Below are 19,589 nucleotides of genomic sequence, written 5' to 3' on the forward strand. Positions count from 1 at the left end.
GTGTTTGGTGCTGTAAGATGTAAAGCTCCTGAGTTGTCAGCAGCCAAGTTTCCCAATCCAGGAACAAAGAAAGAGAAAAGAATGAAGCCAAAGCACACAGAGCAGTGACTACAGTCAAAGAGGATCCTGATGATATTTAAGTCACAGGACTGAGTAGAAGCATAGCCACATCACTGCCCTTTCTGCCATTTCAATGTTCAATCATTCATGAAATACCTTATAATAAATTCTTTCTTTTGCCAAATCTTGTTTGAGTTGGGGTACTATCATCAGTTGGCAGAACAGAATCCTAATACACCATTTTCCTTCAATTTATTTACTTATTATTTTTTAATTGATGTATACTTGACATACAATATCCTATTAGTTTCAGGTGTATATCATTTGACATTATGAAATGATCCCCATGTTAAGTCTAGTTATCTGTCACCAAACAAAGTTATTAGAATATTATTGACTATATTCCCTATGCTATATATTATATCCCCATGACTTATTTATTTTATAACTGAAAGTTTATATTTCTTAATCTCCTTCACCCATTTTGCTCACCCCAATCCCTCCTCTGGTAACCGATATTTTGTTTTCTGTATCTATAAGTCTATTTTTGTTTTTTGTGTGTTCACTTGTTTTAAATTTTAGATTCCACATATAAGTGAAATCATATGGTATTTGTCTTTGATTTATTTCACTTAGCATAATACCCTCTAGGTCCATTCATGTAGTTGCAAATGGCAATACTTCATTCTTTTTTTTAACTTATTTGAGAAAGAGAGTGCACACAAGCAGGGGAGAGGGGCAGAGGGAGAAAAAGAGAATCTTAGGCAGGCTCAATGCTCAGTGTGGAGCCCTACGTGGGGCTCTATCCCATGACCCTGGGATCATGACCTGAGTCAAAATCAAGTTGGACTTGATTCAACTGGGTGGTTCAACTGAGCCACCCAGGTGCCCCAAGACTTCATTCTTTTTTATGGCTGAGTTTTTATATATATATAAATCATATATATGGCTGAGCTCACATTATATATGTGTGTGTAAGATACATATATATATATCTTACATCTTCATTCATCTATTGCTTCCATATCTTGGCTACTGTAAATAATGCTGCCATGAATACAAGGGAGCACGTCTCTTTGAATTGGTGTTTTCATTTTCTTTGGGTAAAGATCCAGAATTGGAGTTGCTGGATCATAGAGTAGTTCTATTTTTATTTTTTGAGGACCCTTCACAGTGTTTTACATAGTGGCTGCACTAATTTACACTCCCACCAAGAGCATATAAGGATTCCCTTTTCTCCGCATCCTTGCCAAAACTTGTTATTTTTTGTCTTTTTGATAATTCCCAATCTGACAGGTGTCAGGCATCTCATGATGGTTTTGAATTACATTTCTCTGATGAGTAGGCTGTTGAACATCTTTTCATGTGCCTGTTGGCCATCTGTTTGCCTTCTTTCGGAAAAATGTCTGTTCAAGCCCTTTCCACTTTTTTAAATCAGTTGTATTTTTTTTATATTAAGTTGTGTAAGTTCTTTATATATTTTTGACATTAACCTCTTATTGGATGTGTGATTTGCAAATATCTTCTCCCATTTAGTAGCTTGCCTTTTTATTGATGATTTCTTTCTCTGTGCAAAAGCTTTTATTTACTTTGGCTTTTGTTTATTTGCTTTAGTTTTTGTTACCCTTGCCTGAGGAGACTGGTCCAAACAAATATTGCTGATAAGCCAAAGAGCTTACCGCCTATGTTTTATTCTAGGAGTTTTATGGTTTCTGTTCTTACATTCAAGTCTTTAATCCATTCCAAATTTATTTTTGTGTATTGTGTTTATGTTTCCCTTTAAATATTAATTGAATATTTTCTTAATGCCAAAAATAATTCAATTGCCTGAATTTCCCCTATGAATATAAAATCAGACATCATACTGACAACTGTTTCAGAATATTCACTAATTAAGTGAAATAGCCTAAGAATTTCCAAAGAAGGTGTGGAAAGAATATGAGATATAAAAACCCGTGAACAGGGGTGCCTGGCTGGCTCAGTCAGAAGAGCATGCAACTCTTGATCTCAGGGTTGTGAATTCGGGTCCCACATGGGGTGTAGAGATTGCTTAAATAAATTTTAAAAAACTTAAAAAAATTTTTTTTTTAAACAAGCCCATGGGGCACCTGGGTGGCTCAGTCGGTTAAGCATCCAACTTCGGCTCAGGTCATGATCTCACGGTCCGTGAGTTCGAGCCCCGCGTCGGGCTCTCTGCTGACAGCTCAGAGCCTGGAGCCTGTTTCTGATTCTGTGTCTCCCTCTCTCTCTGACCCTCCCCCGTTCATGCTCTGTCTCTCTCTGTCTCAAAAATAAATAAACATTAAAAAAAAAAAAAAACAAGCCCATGAACAAGTATTCAGGGAGTATTTTGGCAAATGAGAAACTGGGAATGAAAGAACTGGGGAAGACAAGAAAAGGGATATATCTGAGCAAATGTAATTTATCCCCTAAGTGCCTGATTGGTTTTAACATTCATAAATCATTCAATATAAATTACCTTACCACTTTAATAGAATAAAGAAGGAAAGACAAATGATCATCCAACCTTCCAAAATTCTAGTGAGACTACCGTTTTCCTCTTGGGATCCCCCTTCCTGTACTTCAGTTGGAAAGTACCTTGAGGCATAAAGCCAGGACTGTTCTAATGCTTACCTCATTTGGTCTCATTTTCTCAGGGATCAAGTTTCTGTGCTGCTTCTTGTCTAATGCCCAAAATCTTTGCCTCATATATTTTGTCCAGTTTTCTAGTTGTTTACAGTAATCTAACCCAAGATACTCTCTCATGACCAAATAATTTATATTTAAAAAATATCACTCGGGGCGCCTGGGTGGCGCAGTCGGTTAAGCGTCCGACTTCAGCCAGGTCACGATCTCGCGGTCCGTGAGTTCGAGCCCCGCGTCAGGTTCTGGGCTGATGGCTCAGAGCCTGGAGCCTGTTTCGGATTCTGTGTCTCCCTCTCTCTCTGCCCCTCCCCCGTTCATGCTCTGTCTCTCTCTGTCCCAAAAATAAATAAAAACGTTGAAAAAAAAAATTAAAAAAAAAAATCACTCTACCTGCCATGGAGAACAGATTGCGGGAAGGAAAGAGTTATAGGCAGGGAAATCAACGATGAAGCTAGTGTAGTAAGCTGGTGGCTTGGAAAATTGCAATGTAGTCGTGGAAAAGGAAAGAAGTAGATCATGAAGCATGTTTTCCAAATGGAGTTACAGCATTAGCTATGGTATGGGCACAGAGATGGGGAGGAAAGAAGAATCAAGGATGTGTCTAGGCAGATGTTGGCACCTGAATGTAATGTGGAAGATTTCAGGATGAGTAGTTTTGGGTGGTTTGGGAGGACAGACTACTAACTCTTTCCCCTGCTGCTGCCTCTCTAGTCTTTCACTGCTCATTCTCCAATTCTGCCTCACAAAAGTCCAACAAATTATTTGGCAGGAACATTTTTGGGCTAGTGTGAGGGCATGGGAAATAAGAAAGGAAGAGGTTGTGGTATCTTTTTATTTAACCCATGCACATAGTATTAAAAACATAATTGATTTTATACAAGGAAGGAGTTCATAAGGACTTTGCATATGTCAAAAATGATAATACGTGTCATCTTGGATTATGTCTCCAAAGCCATGAATAAATGAAGGAAAAGATACAAGTTGGTACATAGAATATAAAACACAAGGATCTCTGGTAGAGACAATAACAACAAAGATCAAGCAGAATTTTCATAAGAAAGAAATCATTCTTATTCAGTTTCTTGCTAAATAATTACTTCCTCTCTCACCTCCTAAAATTAGTTTTTATCCCCTCAGTAGAAACTTAGTAAGGTACATTTTAAGCTGACAATGATTCTACTTCCCTGGGGAAAACAGCACCCAGCCCTAAACCCCAGAAGATCTACAGGTCAATGAGCTACAGGTCAATGTCCTGTCTGAGTTCAGAATCCCACTCTATTGGTTACAGGGGATTGGCTCAAAGGAAGGCACCTGAACCACACGGAGCCAATCAAATTCCTGGGGGAGCTAGAATTTAGAATTGGTGTATGGAGATGATAAAATAAGTTAGTCTACATGAAGATACTACAAGACAGCTGTAACATGTAAGCTCAGGAACTGGGGTGCAAGAGTAGGGCTTTTTCCATGTAGACTAGAGAAGCACAGAGGCAGATAGGAAGAGAAAAAGAGAATGAAGCAGATACTAAGAGAGAAGCAGAGATAAAAAGATTAAAAGGACTTCAAGCTGTATTACAAAGCTGTACTCATCAAGACAGTCTGCTACTGGCACAAAAACAGACACTCAGATCAACGGAACAGAATAGAAACCCAGAAATGGACCCACAAATGTATGGCCAACCAGTCTTTGACAAAACAGGAAAGAATATCCAATGGAATAAAGACAGTCTCTTCAGCAAGTGGTACTGGGAAAACTGGACAGCAACACGCAGAAAAATGAACCTGGACCACTTTCTTACACCATACACAAAAATAAACTCAAAATGGATGAAAGACCTAAAGGTAAGACAGGAAACCATCAAAATCCTCAAGGAGAAAGCAGGCAAAAACCTCTTTGACCTTGGCCGCAGCAACTTCTTACTCAACATGTCTCCAGAGGCAAGGGAAACAAAAGCAAAAATGAACTATTGGAACCTCATCAAGATAAAAAACTTCTGCACAGAGAAGGAAACAATCAGCAAAACTAAAAGGCAACCGACAGAATGGGAGAAGATATTTGCAAATAACGTATCAGATAAAGGGTTAGTATCCAAAATCTATAAAGAACTTATCAAACTCCACACCCAAAAAACAAATAATCCAGTGAAGAAATAAGCAAAAGACATGAATAGACACTTCTCCAATGGAGACATCCAGATGGCCAACCGACACATGAAAAAATGCTCAACATCACTCATCATCAGGGAAATACAAATCAAAACCACAAGGAGACACCACCTCACCCTGTCAGAATGGCTAACATTAACAACTCAGGCAAGGACAAATGTTGGCGAGGATGCGGAGAAAGAGGATCTCTTTTGCACTGCTGGTGGGAATACAAACTGGTGCAGCCACTCTGGAAAACAGTATGGAGGTTCCTCAAAAAACTAAAAACAGAACTACCTGACGACCCAGCAATTGCACTATTAGGTATTTATCCAAGAGATACAAGTATGCTGTTTCAAAGGGACACATGCACCCCCATGTTTATAGCATCACTATCAACAATAGCCAAAGTATGGACAGAGTCCAAATGTCCATCGATGGATGAATGGATAAAGAAGACGTGGTATATATATATATATATTGTATACACACACACACACACACACACACACACACACACACAATGGAGTATTACTCGGCAATCAAAAAGAATGAAATCTTTCCATTTGCAACTACCTGGATGGAACTAGAGGGTATTATGCTAAGCGAAATTAGAGAAAGACAAATATCATGTGACTTCACTCATATGTGGAATTTAAGAAACAAAACAGATGAACATAAAGGAAGGAAGACAAAAATAATATAAAAACAGGGAGGGGGACAAAACATAAGAGACTCTTAAATATGGAGAACAAACAGAGGGTTACTGGAGGGGTTGTGGAAGGGGGGATGGGCTAAAGGGGTAAGGGACATCAAGGAATCTACTCCTGAAATCATTGTTGCACTGTATGCTAACTAACTTGGATGTAAATTAAAAAGTAACAATAATAGGGGCGCCTGGGTGGCGCAGTCCGTTAAGCGTCCGACTTCAGCCAGGTCATGATCTCGCGGTCCGTGAGTTCAAGCCCCGCGTCACGCTCTGGGCTGATGGCTCAGAGCCTGGAGCCTGTTTCCGATTCTGTGTCTCCCTCTCTCTCTGCCCCTCCCCCGTTCATGCTCTGTCTCTCTCTGTCCCAAAAATAAATAAACGTTGAAAAAAAAATTTAAAAAAAAAAGTAACAATAATAAAAAGATTAAAAAGCAGAGATAAAGAAAGTCCTAATCTTTCCAATTCCTGATTTCATTCTCTTTCTGAGTCTTTGACTTATATGATACATCCCAGTATCTTTATCATTTTTGCTCAAACTAACTGAAGATGGCTTCTGTTACTTGAAAGCTGAGACTCTTGATTAAAACACTCTGGTGGTATCTTTATACATGTATACTGCTCTACTATTCTCTGCAATTCAATCACTATACATGCATTTCTCCTATAGCATATTATGAATTAAATATACTATGAATTGGTTAATTTGGTAAACCGATCAATTTGTGAGTAAGATTTGCATTATATAAGCCTTTATTGGTTTGTGTAAGGGGAAACACTATTGCACTGACAAGAATGTAACCGGTATGTGTCAAGGCAGGAGGTAGCATGGTATGATGGGGAAAGGGAAAAGTCTGGGGAATCAGGAATCCTTAGACAGTAGGATCTTCTGGTTCCTCTGGCCTCCTGAGCCACGGTCTTTGCTTGTCCTATTCATACCTGTCTTGCTAGCATTCAGCTAAAAGTCTGCAGCTGCTGAAAGCATAGTCTGGTCTTTCTTACTTGGTGAGAGCCCTATGGCTTTCCTGGCTGACCCAGGCTAAACTCAGCTCTCATTAGGTTCACCGAGACTAAGATGGGGCTTCCATCAATGTCTCCCGAGTCCTGCTAAGTCAAACAGAAACTGAGAGAAGCTCAGCAAACCTGAAACTTTGAGCCTGTCCCATGGCATATTGCCCCACCAATTTTTCTCTGATGTACTTGTACCCATCTTGGACACCTGTGGTTGGAGGCAGGTTACCCACTAGTGGGATGGGCAGTGAGGTGGTTACCCAAAAACCCACACAGTAAACAGGGGTGAGATCTTACTTATCTAACACAGAGGGCATGTACCTCTGAATGCTCTTGCTGTTTGCCATCTTAAAATTTCTTATGGCTACATCTGACATGAGATATGACTGTGTCTTATCTTTAATCTTCCAGAGTACATCAACCAAACCTCACTATCCTAAGTGGAAGGAGTAGTAGCATATAAATGGTTAACACTTGGACTCTGGAATCCACCTTCCTGAATTTGAATCTGGCTACTCCCTTCTCCGATCTATAGCAATAGGTAGGTAGGTTCCTGTAACCTGTCTATGCCTCAGTTTTTCCATGTGTCAAAATACAGGTTGCTAACAGTATCCTCCTCGTATGTTGTTATTAACAAGAGCTCCTTACAACAGTGATTGACACATATTAAGTGCTCAGTAAATGTAAGCTATTATTATTACACCGTTCTTAATCCTCTGGTCTCAGCCTTCAATAATTTAAATGAAACTGCTTGGATTTCCCATAACAATATAAAATCAGATATCCTACTGATAACTGTTTCAGATTATTTACTAGGTAAAAATCTTCCTACAAGATTGTTGTTGTTGCTATATTCTGCTTTCCATTAAGGTTCAACAACACGATAACAAAAGCCGTAACCATAGTAGCACTTAACATCTATTGACCATCTACCATGTGTGTGGCTCTAAGCTAAGCATTTTGCATGCATTTGTTTAATTAATTTTCCGGACGACCTTTTTAGGTAGGTACTATTATTATCCCCATGGTAGGTTTCTGCCAATATTTAGGCTAAAAAGAAAACAAATTTAAATTTAAAACATGTTTGTTTTTCTTAACTATGTTGAAGCTTTTTTTTTTTAATTTGCCCAAGTAGTGGAATTTTCTCATTTGATACACGTTAGATTTTTTTTTAAAGAGCTGTAAACAAAGGTAAGTAAATAAATAATAGGTGTTTCAAATGAAGTTTAATTTATGTATGTGCTAAAACATTACCAGGAATTTTTCATGATTTTCCAAATACTTACAAGTTGGATCTTACAGTTCAAGCTTTCAAAAACAACTTGATTTTAAACAGAATGTTTAACCTGTTCAAGGCTGTTTGTAAAGGAACTCAAGACACATGAACTTTTATATATTTTCTCCATAAATTTCTGAAACTTATCTACACATTATACCATATACCAATGAAAATACTAATAATTATTTCATAGAAAACATCCTTTGCACTTTTACAATTACCTGTTAAGAAGGTTCTCTACTTCTTGAACTTCTGCTATGGGTTCTTCATTATCAGAAAGGAAACGAGCTTGAAATTTTCTATCTTGAAAATCATACAGCATCACAATAATAAGACTGCTCAAATGATCTGGCTACCAGGGGGAAACACACATAAAGAAAAGTATACAAACAACATCTATAGTAATATTTTCCATTCCACTATGTTTTCATGAGAGGACAGAAATATGACTATTTTTACATAGCCTGGTTGTATTGGTAGAGAACTTGCAAATAGAAAAAAAAACAATAAAAAAATAAACCATTTTAAAGAGACAATATTTGGTATGTTCATCACAATGAAAGGACTACGATCAGTATTAGAAGTAGGAGAGAGTGGGGCGCCTGGGTGGCTCAGTCGGTTAAGCGTCCGACTTCAGCTCAGGTCACGATCTCACGGTCTGTGAGTTCGAGCCCCGCATCAGGCTCTGGGCTGATGGCTCAGAGCCTGGAGCCTGCTTCCGATTCTGTGTCTCCCTCTCTCTCTGCCCCTCCCCCGTTCATGCTCTGTCTCTCTCTGTCTCAAAAATAAATAAACGTTAAAATATTAAAAAAAAAAAAAAGAAGTAGGAGAGAGTTCAGGATGTGTTCTGAAGGTCTCAGCAATAAGCAAACTAGTTGGATTTAAATCTAAAGGCTTTTTAATACTTTCTAAATAACAATCATGAGACAGCTAATTATATAAAAAGTTGTTTACTTACTATTGTGGTACTTGGGAAGATACAGCTGTCTATTAATATAGCTTCCAAAATATCTTGAACTATAAGACAAGGAAAATGTCTGTTACTGAGAATACCAAAACTGAAAATGAAAACTTTGGAATCAAAATACACTTTAGGGGCACCTGGGTGGCTTGGTCGGTGAAGCATCTGACTCTTGATTTTGGTTCAGGTCATGATCTCACAGTTTGTGAGATCAAGCCCCACGTCTGACAGCACAGAGCCTGCTTGGGATTCTCTCTCTTCCTCTCTCTCCACCCCTCCCTCACTCACGTGCATGCACATGCACACAGGCGCTCTCTCTCTCAAAATAAATAAATATTAAAAAAATACACTTTATACAGTGTCACCAACTACTTTTACTTTCATAATTAAAATATATCTCAATTCTTGACAAAGACCCAAATTATAATGACATGATGAATATTTGTCGTATTTATGAATCCAGGACCATTAGGACCCAGGCTTCACATGATATCCTAGTCAAAGGAGCATTATCTGAATACCTAAAGTAGTAATAAAGGAATTCCAACCTTTAATTTACGTCTTTTGAGAAACATTTAAGAGGATCTATTTTAAATATTGCATCCTTTTTATATGTTGCTGGATTCAATTTGCTAAAATTTTATTTAGTTTTATTCTATGTTTATGTTTATGAGGGATATTGGTCTATCATTTCTTTTCTTATAATGTCCTTGTCAATGTCGGTACCAAGGTTATGTTGGCCTTGTAAAGCAGGTGGGAAGTGTTCCCTCTTCCTCTTTCAAAGAGTTTGTGTTAGATCGGTCTTATTTCTTACTGAAATATTTGGTAGGACTCACTAGGGAAGACATTGATGACATTTAGTCTAAGACCCAAATGACAAAGAGTTAGCCATGGAAAGATCTGGGAGAAGAGACATTCAGGCCGAGAGATAACCGCAAAGGTACTAAAGGGAAACAAGTAGACATATTGAAAAACCTCCACAGTGTGCATGAGTGTTCCTTTTGTTACGACTACTTAAAACTATATATGGACCATGTAACAATTTTTCTCTAAATTTTTAACGTTTATTTACTTTTGAGAGAGAGAGAGGCAGAGCGTGAGTAGGGGAGGGGCAGAGAGGGAGACACAGAATCCAAAGCAGGCCCCAGGCTCCAAGCTGTCAGCATAGAGCCCAACGCGGGGCTCAAACTCACAAACCGTGAGTTCATGACCTGAACCAAAGTTGAACGCTCATCCGACTGAGCCACCCAGGTGCCCCATAAATGTTTTAATCAGTTGAGCAGAAAGCTAGGCTAGCTAGCTTCAATTCATTCAACATTCGTGGAAAACCTACTATATAGGCACACTACACTTTTGAATTTCAGTTTTTATTTGGGGGATGGGAAAACTAAAAAAGAAGTGACTAATGGGAGCATAGACTCCAATTTTCACAGGAAATCCTTTGGGAGTTCTAATCCATATTTGAGCCACCAATTATGGCTGTATTATACAAGGCAATATCCCCATTTCACTTATAAGGAAAATAAGGCTTCATTTGCACCCTAAAGTACTAGCAAACCAGTTCCTAACCACTTCAGAGATTCTCAGCACGGGTCCAAATTTTTGTCACAGAAAATCTGGTCATCGTAAGAATAAAGGAGTTCTGAGACCACAGACCTCAACAGGCTATAGAATTTTGAGCAATGGAGACGCTTAGCTCCTAAGAAACAGGAGAGGCAGAATGTAAAAAATAATGATGATTTTGCCAACATTGCATTTATCCTTTGGGGGGGTCTTGTCAAAACTGATAACATCGTTGTGCTGCCTTTGATATGGTGCAGAATGCATTACTTTTGTATATCGACAATTTACGTAACATTCTCGTATAGTAATATCAACATTAGTGGTAACTGTATATTTTAGATAGTGCTTTCTATGTGCTACACCTTGCTCTAAGTGCTCCATTTGGTATTCAATTAACTCTCATAACAACCCTATGAATTAGGTGTCATCATTATCCCTGTTTTATAGATTAAGAAATGAGACAAAGAATGGGTAAGTAGGATGTCACAGTCACACAGCAAGTAGCAAATCAGGGATTCAAACCCAGACAGTCTGGCACCAAAGTGCATGCTCATTACCAAAACATTAGCCTGCCTTTCTTCATCTTCCTCTTATAACAAACCAGAATGGCTATACAGAACACATTGTTAATGACTAATTTGAGTTACCAGGATTTACTTGAAGACTGTAAACCTTGCCTATCCTATCTAGTTCAGCACACTAACTTGAACTATTCCTTGTCCCCCACTAATTAAAGCTATTCTCTTTAGTCTGTTGAAGAGAACTCTAAACCTCCATTCTTCATGTTTTCAATAAGGAAGGGCCTTCCCCAGGGAAAGATTTTCTGCCATGTGTCAGCAGGAAGTGCAATAGAAAGGTCTACACTTCTTCAGCTGTGTCATAGATTAGATGAGAAGTCTCTAACTCAATAGTAAAGGATTTGCAAGCCACTTGGTTAGAGATCTAAAACTATGTCCCCAAACATCTATATTTTTTCCTCTCTCAGTGGGACCAAATTCAAGTGTAAAGGAGGAGTGCTATTTATTAGACCCCCCAAATCCACAGAGCCCATCTTGTCATTCTTCCCATTCTGGAAGAAAGGTGTAAGATGTCCCTTCTTTTGATTCTCCTCTAGGTTCTTCCTCTCTATTTTTATTATGTTTTCATAGAGTTTCCTTCATGTGAGGGGCCTCTAGAATCTTCACTTCAAGCATGTCAAGGCCTTGGGGCCCCTGGGTGGCTCAGTCAGTTAAGTGTCAGACTCTTGATTTCGGCTCAGGTCATGATCTCACGGTTTGTGAGTTTGAGCCCCGCGTTGGGCTCTGTGCTGACAGCTTGCAGCCTGGGGCCAGCTCTCTCTCTCGCTCTCTCTCTCTGCCTCTCCCCTGCTCATGCTCTGTCTCTCTAAAAATAAAAGAAAAAATAAAAGACTATCAAGGCCCTCCTTGATATAGATAGATGCTGTTTGTGTGTAGAATGAGGGAAACAATAAAATTATTTAAATCTTTTTTTGGCAAAACTAGTAAGACTAGCCACTAACATTTTGGAAGAATATTTCAGAGAAGTAAATGCCAGGGAAAGGAAGCTGGCATCACCAAATACAAAATCATTATGTAATGAAAATAAAATATATATGGAAGACTCACAGCTAATATCAACCTCAATGGGGAAAAACTGAGAGCTTTCCCTCTATGGTCAGGAACAAGACAGGGATGTCCACCCTCACCGTTGTTATTTAACACAGTACTAGAAGTCCTACCCTCAGCAATCAGAGAACAAAAAGAAATAAAAGGCATCCAAATTGGCAAGGAAGTAGTCAAACTTTCACTATTTGGAGATGACATGATATTCTATGTAGAAAACCCAAGAGACTCCACCAAAATATTGCTAGAACTTATACGTGAATTCAGCAAAGTTGCAGGATATAAAATCAATGTACAGAAATCTGTTGCATTTCTATACGCCAATAATGAAGCAGCAGAAAGAGAAATCAATGAATTGATCCCATTCATAACTGCATCAGAAACCATAAGATACCTAGGAATAAACCTAACCAAAGAGGTAAAAGATCTGTACTTTGTGCACTATATAGAATATTTATGAAAGAAATTGAAAATGACACAAAGAAATGGAAAAACATTCCATGCCCATGGATTGGAAGAACAAATATTGTTGAAAAGCCTGTAACTGCCCAAAGCAATCTACACATTTAATGCAATCCCTATCAAAATAGCACCAGCAGTTTTCACAGAGCTAGAACAAAAAAATCCTAAAATTTGTTGGGAACCCCAAAAGACCCTGAATAGCAAAGCAATCTGAAAAAGCAAAGCAAAGCTGGAGGCAGCACAATTCTAGACTTCAAGCTATATGACAAAGTCATAAGACAGTAGTCATTAAAACAGTATGGTACTGGAACAAAAACAGGTACATAGATCAATGGAACAGAATAGAAAACCCAGAAATGGACTCACAGCTATATGGTCAACTAATCTTTGACAAAGCACAAAGAATATCCAATGGAAAAAAATCTCTTCAGTAAACGGCGTTGGGAAAACTGGACAGCAACGTGCAAAAGAAACCAGGCCACTTTCTCTACCATACACAAAAATAAATTCAAAATGGATGAAACACCTAAATGTGAGACATGAAACCATCAAAATCCTAGAGAATACAGGCAATAACCTCATTGACCTCAGCCTTAGTAGCTTCTTATTAGATATATCGCTGGAAGCAAGGGAAACAAAAGCAAAAACAAACTTTGGTACTTCATCAAGATAAAAAAGCTTCTGCACAGCAAAGGAAACAATCAACAAAACTAAAAGGCAGCCTATGAAATGGGAGAAGATATTGACAAATGACATATCTGATAAAGGATTAGTACCCAAAATCTATAAAGAATTTATCAAGCTCAACACCTCAAAAATAAATACGCCAGTTAAGAAATGGGCAGAAGATATGAATAGACATTTTTTCCAAGGAAGACATCCAGATGGCTACCAGACACACGAAAAGATGTTTGACATCACTCAACATCAGGGAATTACAAATCAAAGCCATGATGAGATACCACCTCACACCTGTCAAAATGGCTAAAATTAACAACACAGGAAACAACAGATGTTGGCAAGGATGCGGACAAAGGGGAACCCTCCTGCACTGCTGGTGCTAATGCAAACTGGTGCAGCTATTCTGGAGAACAGTATGGAGGTTCCTTAGAAAGTTAAAAATAGAGCTACCCTAGGATCCAGCAATTGTACTACTAGGTATTTACCCAAAGAATACGAGAATACAGATTTTAAGGGGTACATGTACCCTCATGTTTATAGCAGCATTATCAAAATAGCCAAACTATGGAAAGAACCCAAATGTCCACTGACTGATGAATGGATAAAGAAGTGATATATATATATATATATATATATATATATATATATATATATATTTGTGTGTGTATACATACACATATATATATTTGTATACGCAAATAGATGCATATATGCATATACATGTGTATATATGTATATGCAATGGAATATTATTCAGCCATAAAAAAAGAATTAAATCTTGCCATTTGCAATGACATGAATGGAGCTACAGGGTATTATGCTAAGCAAAATATAAGTCAGTCAGAGAAAGACAAATACCACATGATTTCACTCATATGTGAAATTTAAGAAACAAAATAGATGAACATAGAAAACAAAAAAAAGGAGAGAAAAGCAAACCATAAAACAGATTCTTAACTATAGAGAACAAACTGAGGGTTGCTGGAGGGAAGGTGGGTGAAGGGATGGGCTAAATGGGTTATGGGTATTAAGGTGGGCACTTGTGATGAGCACTAGGTGTTATATGTAAGTGATGAATCACTAAATTCTATACCTGAAACCAACTGTATCATATATGTTAACTAGTTAGAATTTAAATAAAAAATGAAAAGAAAACAACAACAACATGGAACCATAAAAAACTAGGATTAGGGATGGGGTTTCTTGTTCTACCACCCTTTCCAATCAGATAAAATACTTCCTCTTTTTAACCTTCTTCCTGCTTGGTTCCTTAGTATATCATTTAATCTCTTCTTGAGTTTCCCTCAATTTTTTTCATTCGCAAAATGAGAATCTTGTGTCTCAAAGAACTGGTGTAGCAAATGATATTTTGTTTTGTCAATTACAAAGAGCTATGTAAATATAAGGTATTATTATTATTTTCATTCAAGAAAATTGCATTTACCTCTTACATGACAACCAGAGCTTAAGAGGTTATTGATCTAGATTATTTTTCTAATGAATCGCTATACAATCAAGAATTAACTCAGCACGGGGCACCTGGGTGGCTCAGTTGCTTAAGCTTGATTTCAGCTTAGGTCAGGATCTCATGAGATCTAGCCCTCATCAGGCTCTGAGTTGTCAGCACGGAGCCTGCTTGGGATTCGCTCTCCCTCCCTCTCTGCCCCTTCCCTAGTCATGCTCATTCTCTCTCCCTCTCTCTCTCAAAATAAATAAATAAACTTTAAAAAAATCAACTAAGCAGGAGTGAATGGCCAAACCCTGAACACTCCAAAGAAAGGTTTGGCACTCTGGGGAGATAACTTCTATAAACCTTTGGAATAGCTTGCCTGATGACAGTGTCTGTGTTTACACCGGGCGTTGGTGGGCAACATGGTGTCAGCTTGACCTCTGGAAGAGCTAGAGACTGAGTAAGGTCAGCCACGAGGTCACTCTTTGTCTACATGATTGACACCAATAAAAACCCTGGACAGCAAGGCTTGGGTGAGCTTTCCTATACTTCAGTACTACGTTCACATACTACAATACTTCATTCCTGTTGTCCTACCGTTGCTAAGAGAATTAAGCATTGTCCACAGACTCCGCTGGGAAAGAACGGTAGAAAACTTGCACCAGGTCTCTCCTGGACTCTGTCCAATGCACTTTTTTCTGGTGTTGACTTTAAGTAACCTTTCACTATAATAAACTATAACTATGAGCATAACGGATGTGATAAGTTCTGTAAGTCCTTCCAGTGAATCACCGACCCTGATGGTGGTCTTGCGTACCCCACCTGCAATTACTAATTACCAAAGTCATAATAAAACCATACATTAAGCATTTACTAGGTTTTTCACTAACAGGTTAGAAGATTCTGAAATGGCCAGGCTAATGCCACAGTTAGTTCCTGCGACTGAAAGTTCACCAACTACTATATATACTTACGTTGGAGAACAAATTAAGCCAGGAATAATACCAACAATTTCAGGGACATCTTTTTCTTCAAGTTTTCTGTTTTCTTTATTTGTGGTTCATTAGTTTATTTCTTAAGAAATCATTTTCCGGGGGCGCCTGGGTGGCGCAGTCGGTTAAGCGTCCGACTTCAGCCAGGTCACGATCTCGCGGTCCGGGAGTTCGAGCCCTGCGTCAGGCTCTGGGCTGATGGCTCAGAGCCTGGAGCCTGTTTCGGATTCTGTGTCTCCCTCTCTCTCTGCCCCTCCCCCGTTCATGCTCTGTCTCCCTCTGTCCCAAAAATAAATAAACGTTGAAAAAAAAAATTTTAATAAAAAAAAAAAAAGAAATCATTTTCCAGAGTTTCTTTTCTTTTTTTTAATATTTAGAATTCTTGAAACATCCAGAGAGTCTTTGAAAAAACAAATTAGCTGCTAGTACTCTATTTCTTTGATAGAAATAAAACTTAAAAGGAATCCGCTACTCTTCATTACCTTCTTTAACAGAAAATTGACTTTGGGGCTATTTAGTAAAGCAGGAATCGTGGCTGTCTTCACCTCAAAAAAACATACTGAGCCCTTTAAACCTTCAAAAGGTTAATCAGATATAAATACATTCTCTCCTTTGAAAGAGCTTATACACAAAGGACATCAACAAAAGAGTAAACAATAAAACTGAAATACTGAAAACACAGCCAAAGGAGTATACTTAACATTTATGTAATGAAGGAATTTTCTGTCATTTTTCCTTCTCCTTATACTTCTACACACGCGCGCGCGCGCGCACACACACACACACACACACACACACACACACACCACCTATTCACAACTTCACCAATAAAAGGGATCATTACCCAAGCTCTCTTTAGTTTATACATTAACATTTTTAGCTTTACTGCTCCTATAAAAAAACTGCAGGGAAGAAATCCTGAGTTTTCTTTTCTGAACCTATAAGGTCCAAGCCAAATATGAGTTTATAAAATATCATGTGAAAGTACTGGTAGAACACTGATTACACAGAAGCTACCAGGGAAATGCACAGAGCCCCCACTGTCTTAAAGCAAACTATCAGGCTCTTAATTATCTTGGAAATCCAATACATTTAGAAATTCTGGTTTGATTTTATTTGAACATTCAGAAATTATTCAGATAATAATTTAAGCAATATATTATTATTTTAAGAAGAAAAAAATATTTGTACCAAGTAAACAACCAAAGCCAGCTTAGATTAGAATTAGAATTAAAAAAAACAAACATTTCGAGCAAAGGCAGGTTTGTAAAGGTCTATGACAATACTTTATCTTAATGGGATTTTTCTGGGTCATTAAAAAACATAAAATAGTCACAAAGCCCTTTCATAAAACAGAAATAAAGACTGAGAGGAAGAAAAAGAGAATCAAGTGTACATATCACTATAGCATGACCATCTAGTCAATGCATTAATTGTATACAAAATAATTTCAGGTTTTTAGTATTGATTCCTAAATCTAAGACGCAATATTCCATTAGGAAAACAAATTGTCTGTAATAGAATTTTGGCATTAACATTAAATACCAACTAATTAACATAGATGCCCAGTCTGCCTTTCATTGTTACAAGGAGAAAATGTAGAAATGTTCATTTGGCTCATTATCTAAAGTGCAACATTTTGGTCTCTAAACTACATTTTTTCAAAGCAGATAGAAGGAATGGATGAAATAATGTGAAAGATTACACTGGAAAAGAAAAAATGGTTAAAACATTTAAAAAGAAAAAAAAATCCACAAGCAGGAGAAAACAAAGAAATGGAAATTAAAGAGATGCCTTTTGACATCAAATTTTTCTCTATGTTGACAAATTTCTGGCTTCAGAGTTGAGCTGCCTTGTATCTGCAGACTACCAAAATATATATATTCATGTCTAAGTAATGAACGGGGCATTTTAGTTCAACTAAACAACTGGTAAGTGCCTATGTGCAAGAATGTGGAAGGCCCAGTAAGTACTAATACTAAGGAAATGCATGCAAATTAGTGTTGCCCTTTCAAGGTGTCTCTTTAGGAAGCCATATGCTTATCATTTCAGCCATGCTGTTAATACTCCAAATATTTCTGGAACTTCTTTTTGGAACTACATTCACTCATTTTACAAACCAGTATAAACATTATAGTTTAAAGGGGACAAGCGAGCAATTGATAATGTGGTGTCTGAATCAGAAGATTCTAAACTTATTTTAAAGCTTATTGCTAGTACAAAAACAAAGATCTCCAGACCCTGCCACTGTTTGCTTTCACAGTAACAGTATTTGGTTCTGTCCTAGAGTCAGCTCCACACACAGAAGTGGATAGTTAACCACCACTGAGCGAATCTGAAACACTGCATCTCAAACCCTGGAGGCAAATTAGAACAGGGAATTCTACAGAAGTTTGGAGGAATAAATGTATAAGCTCTCAAAATTTAGGCTATTGGCTATGAATGGGATCATCTTAATCTGGGTTGATTTGATTTTGATATTCATTTTTAATATATTGTACCTTGGCTTCTTACTCCATCTCTGTTCCTCTCTTACTGGTTTTTATAATTGTGTAAGTTCATACACTAATATACAAGAGGTAAACACAGAAAATGCCAAGAAATAACCCAAGGTGGTGGTGGGGGGTAACTGTACTTGGATCCTTCAGTGGACTCTTATTCTTCCTGTTAATGGAATTGTTCCCCTGTTCAATTTAATGACTGTGCATTACATCCATCTAAGGACGGGCACCCTCCTAGGCACAGGGAATCTGCAGTGAAAAACAGTTCTGGCCTGAAAGAGCTTGTTTTACTGGAACTCTCCAAATTCCTTGACATGCATCTGACCAAAGTTACACAAATACGTGAAAACAAACCCTGGTGTGCACCAGAGGGCGGGAAGGGGACTGCGCTCCACAAATTCTCTCATTATTTTATTTTAGTGACGATCCTTGAGAGTGGTACTACTCACACTTCAGAGCACTGAAAGCCAGCTCATAGGACGAACGCTGAAAGGATTCATCCTCAGACTCCGGCAAGGACCGCAGGGGTTCATTCCCATACTTTATTAAGACTTTCTCTGGCGACTTTTCGAATCGAATACCCTGAAAAATGTTTGCTGCCATAATGTAAACGGAGTCCGGATAGCCAGTTTTTTCGGGTAAACCAGTTGAGTTTTTTTCGCCGGTTGATGTGTCACCTGACAGCACCAGGGAAGCGAGCTGGGAGATCTCCTCCGTATTTTTTTCGTTCGAAAACTCCAGTTCACTCGTGGCACGAAGCATGTTTGCCCCTTGACTGTCGTCGGTAACTCAAGATCGAATTACAACTCAAGATGTTCCAGGAAATGGTTTTTCCCTGTACCTTAAGTATCGTCTCTGTGAAAATAAAAGGTTATCTCGGTAAATCACTATTCCTGCGGGACCCACTTGGTGGCCCATTTCGTTGTGGCCTGAAAGACTAAGGTGGCATCTACTGGCGGATCCGAGCGTCCCATGCTTGGGGCCGTACAAGACCTAACCAAACGTCCCCAACACTCAGAGAGAGGGGAGGTGGGAATCCTCTCCCAAGCGACTTTTCCCTAGGCCCCTTTGGGGGTAGCGCTCCCCACGAGCCGCGTCTGCGGCCCCACGGGCGCCCCCTACCCAGGAGGGCGGATGTTTCCCGGGGCTTCGGGGACGGAGACGCGGCAGCCGTTGCACTTGGGGCACCGAAGGCCGGTGTCTGAACAGAGCCCTCGGGAAGCCCCGGACGGCGGGGCGCCGGCGGCGGCCCGGGAAGGCAGTTCTGGCTTAAATGCAGCTTCACCCGCCAACCGTGTTCGGGGTGCGGGGGGCCCCGACCTCCGGCGCTCGCTTTGCTCCAGTTCCCGAAAGCAGAGCGCGCCTTCTGGCCTCCCCAGGTCACGCTCAGTGGCCCTTCGCGGACGCCGCGGCGGAGCTGGGTGGAGCGCGGCGCGGGTGGACCCACGGCTCAGGCCGGGCAAGGGTCGGCCTCTCCCACCTCTCGCGGTCGGCCGGCCGGCCGGCCGCGAAC

The 19,589-nt window shown here is 39.1% G+C and overlaps 1 protein-coding gene across 3 annotated transcripts in view; it reads right to left on the minus strand.

Annotated features, from left to right (window-relative positions):
- Positions 1-19,569, minus strand: part of NSUN7 (NOP2/Sun RNA methyltransferase family member 7) — a 52,748-nt gene extending 33,179 nt beyond the window's left edge. Inside the window, exons 1-4 of one of the 3 annotated variants that reach the window (XM_047855472.1) lie at positions 19,397-19,569; positions 18,526-18,931; positions 8,803-8,861; positions 8,066-8,196 (exon numbers count right to left, since the gene is read on the minus strand). In XM_047855472.1, the coding sequence (XP_047711428.1) occupies positions 8,066-8,196; positions 8,803-8,861; positions 18,526-18,838 (503 nt within the window). In that variant the 5' untranslated portion in view covers positions 18,839-18,931; positions 19,397-19,569. The other 2 variants (XM_047855471.1, XM_047855473.1) reach the window with 2 other exon arrangements.
- Positions 19,570-19,589: the final 20 nt, after the last annotated feature.

This window comes from Prionailurus viverrinus, chromosome B1 (genome assembly GCF_022837055.1).
Source record: "Prionailurus viverrinus isolate Anna chromosome B1, UM_Priviv_1.0, whole genome shotgun sequence".
In the NCBI taxonomy this organism is placed as follows: Eukaryota; Metazoa; Chordata; class Mammalia; order Carnivora; family Felidae; genus Prionailurus; species Prionailurus viverrinus.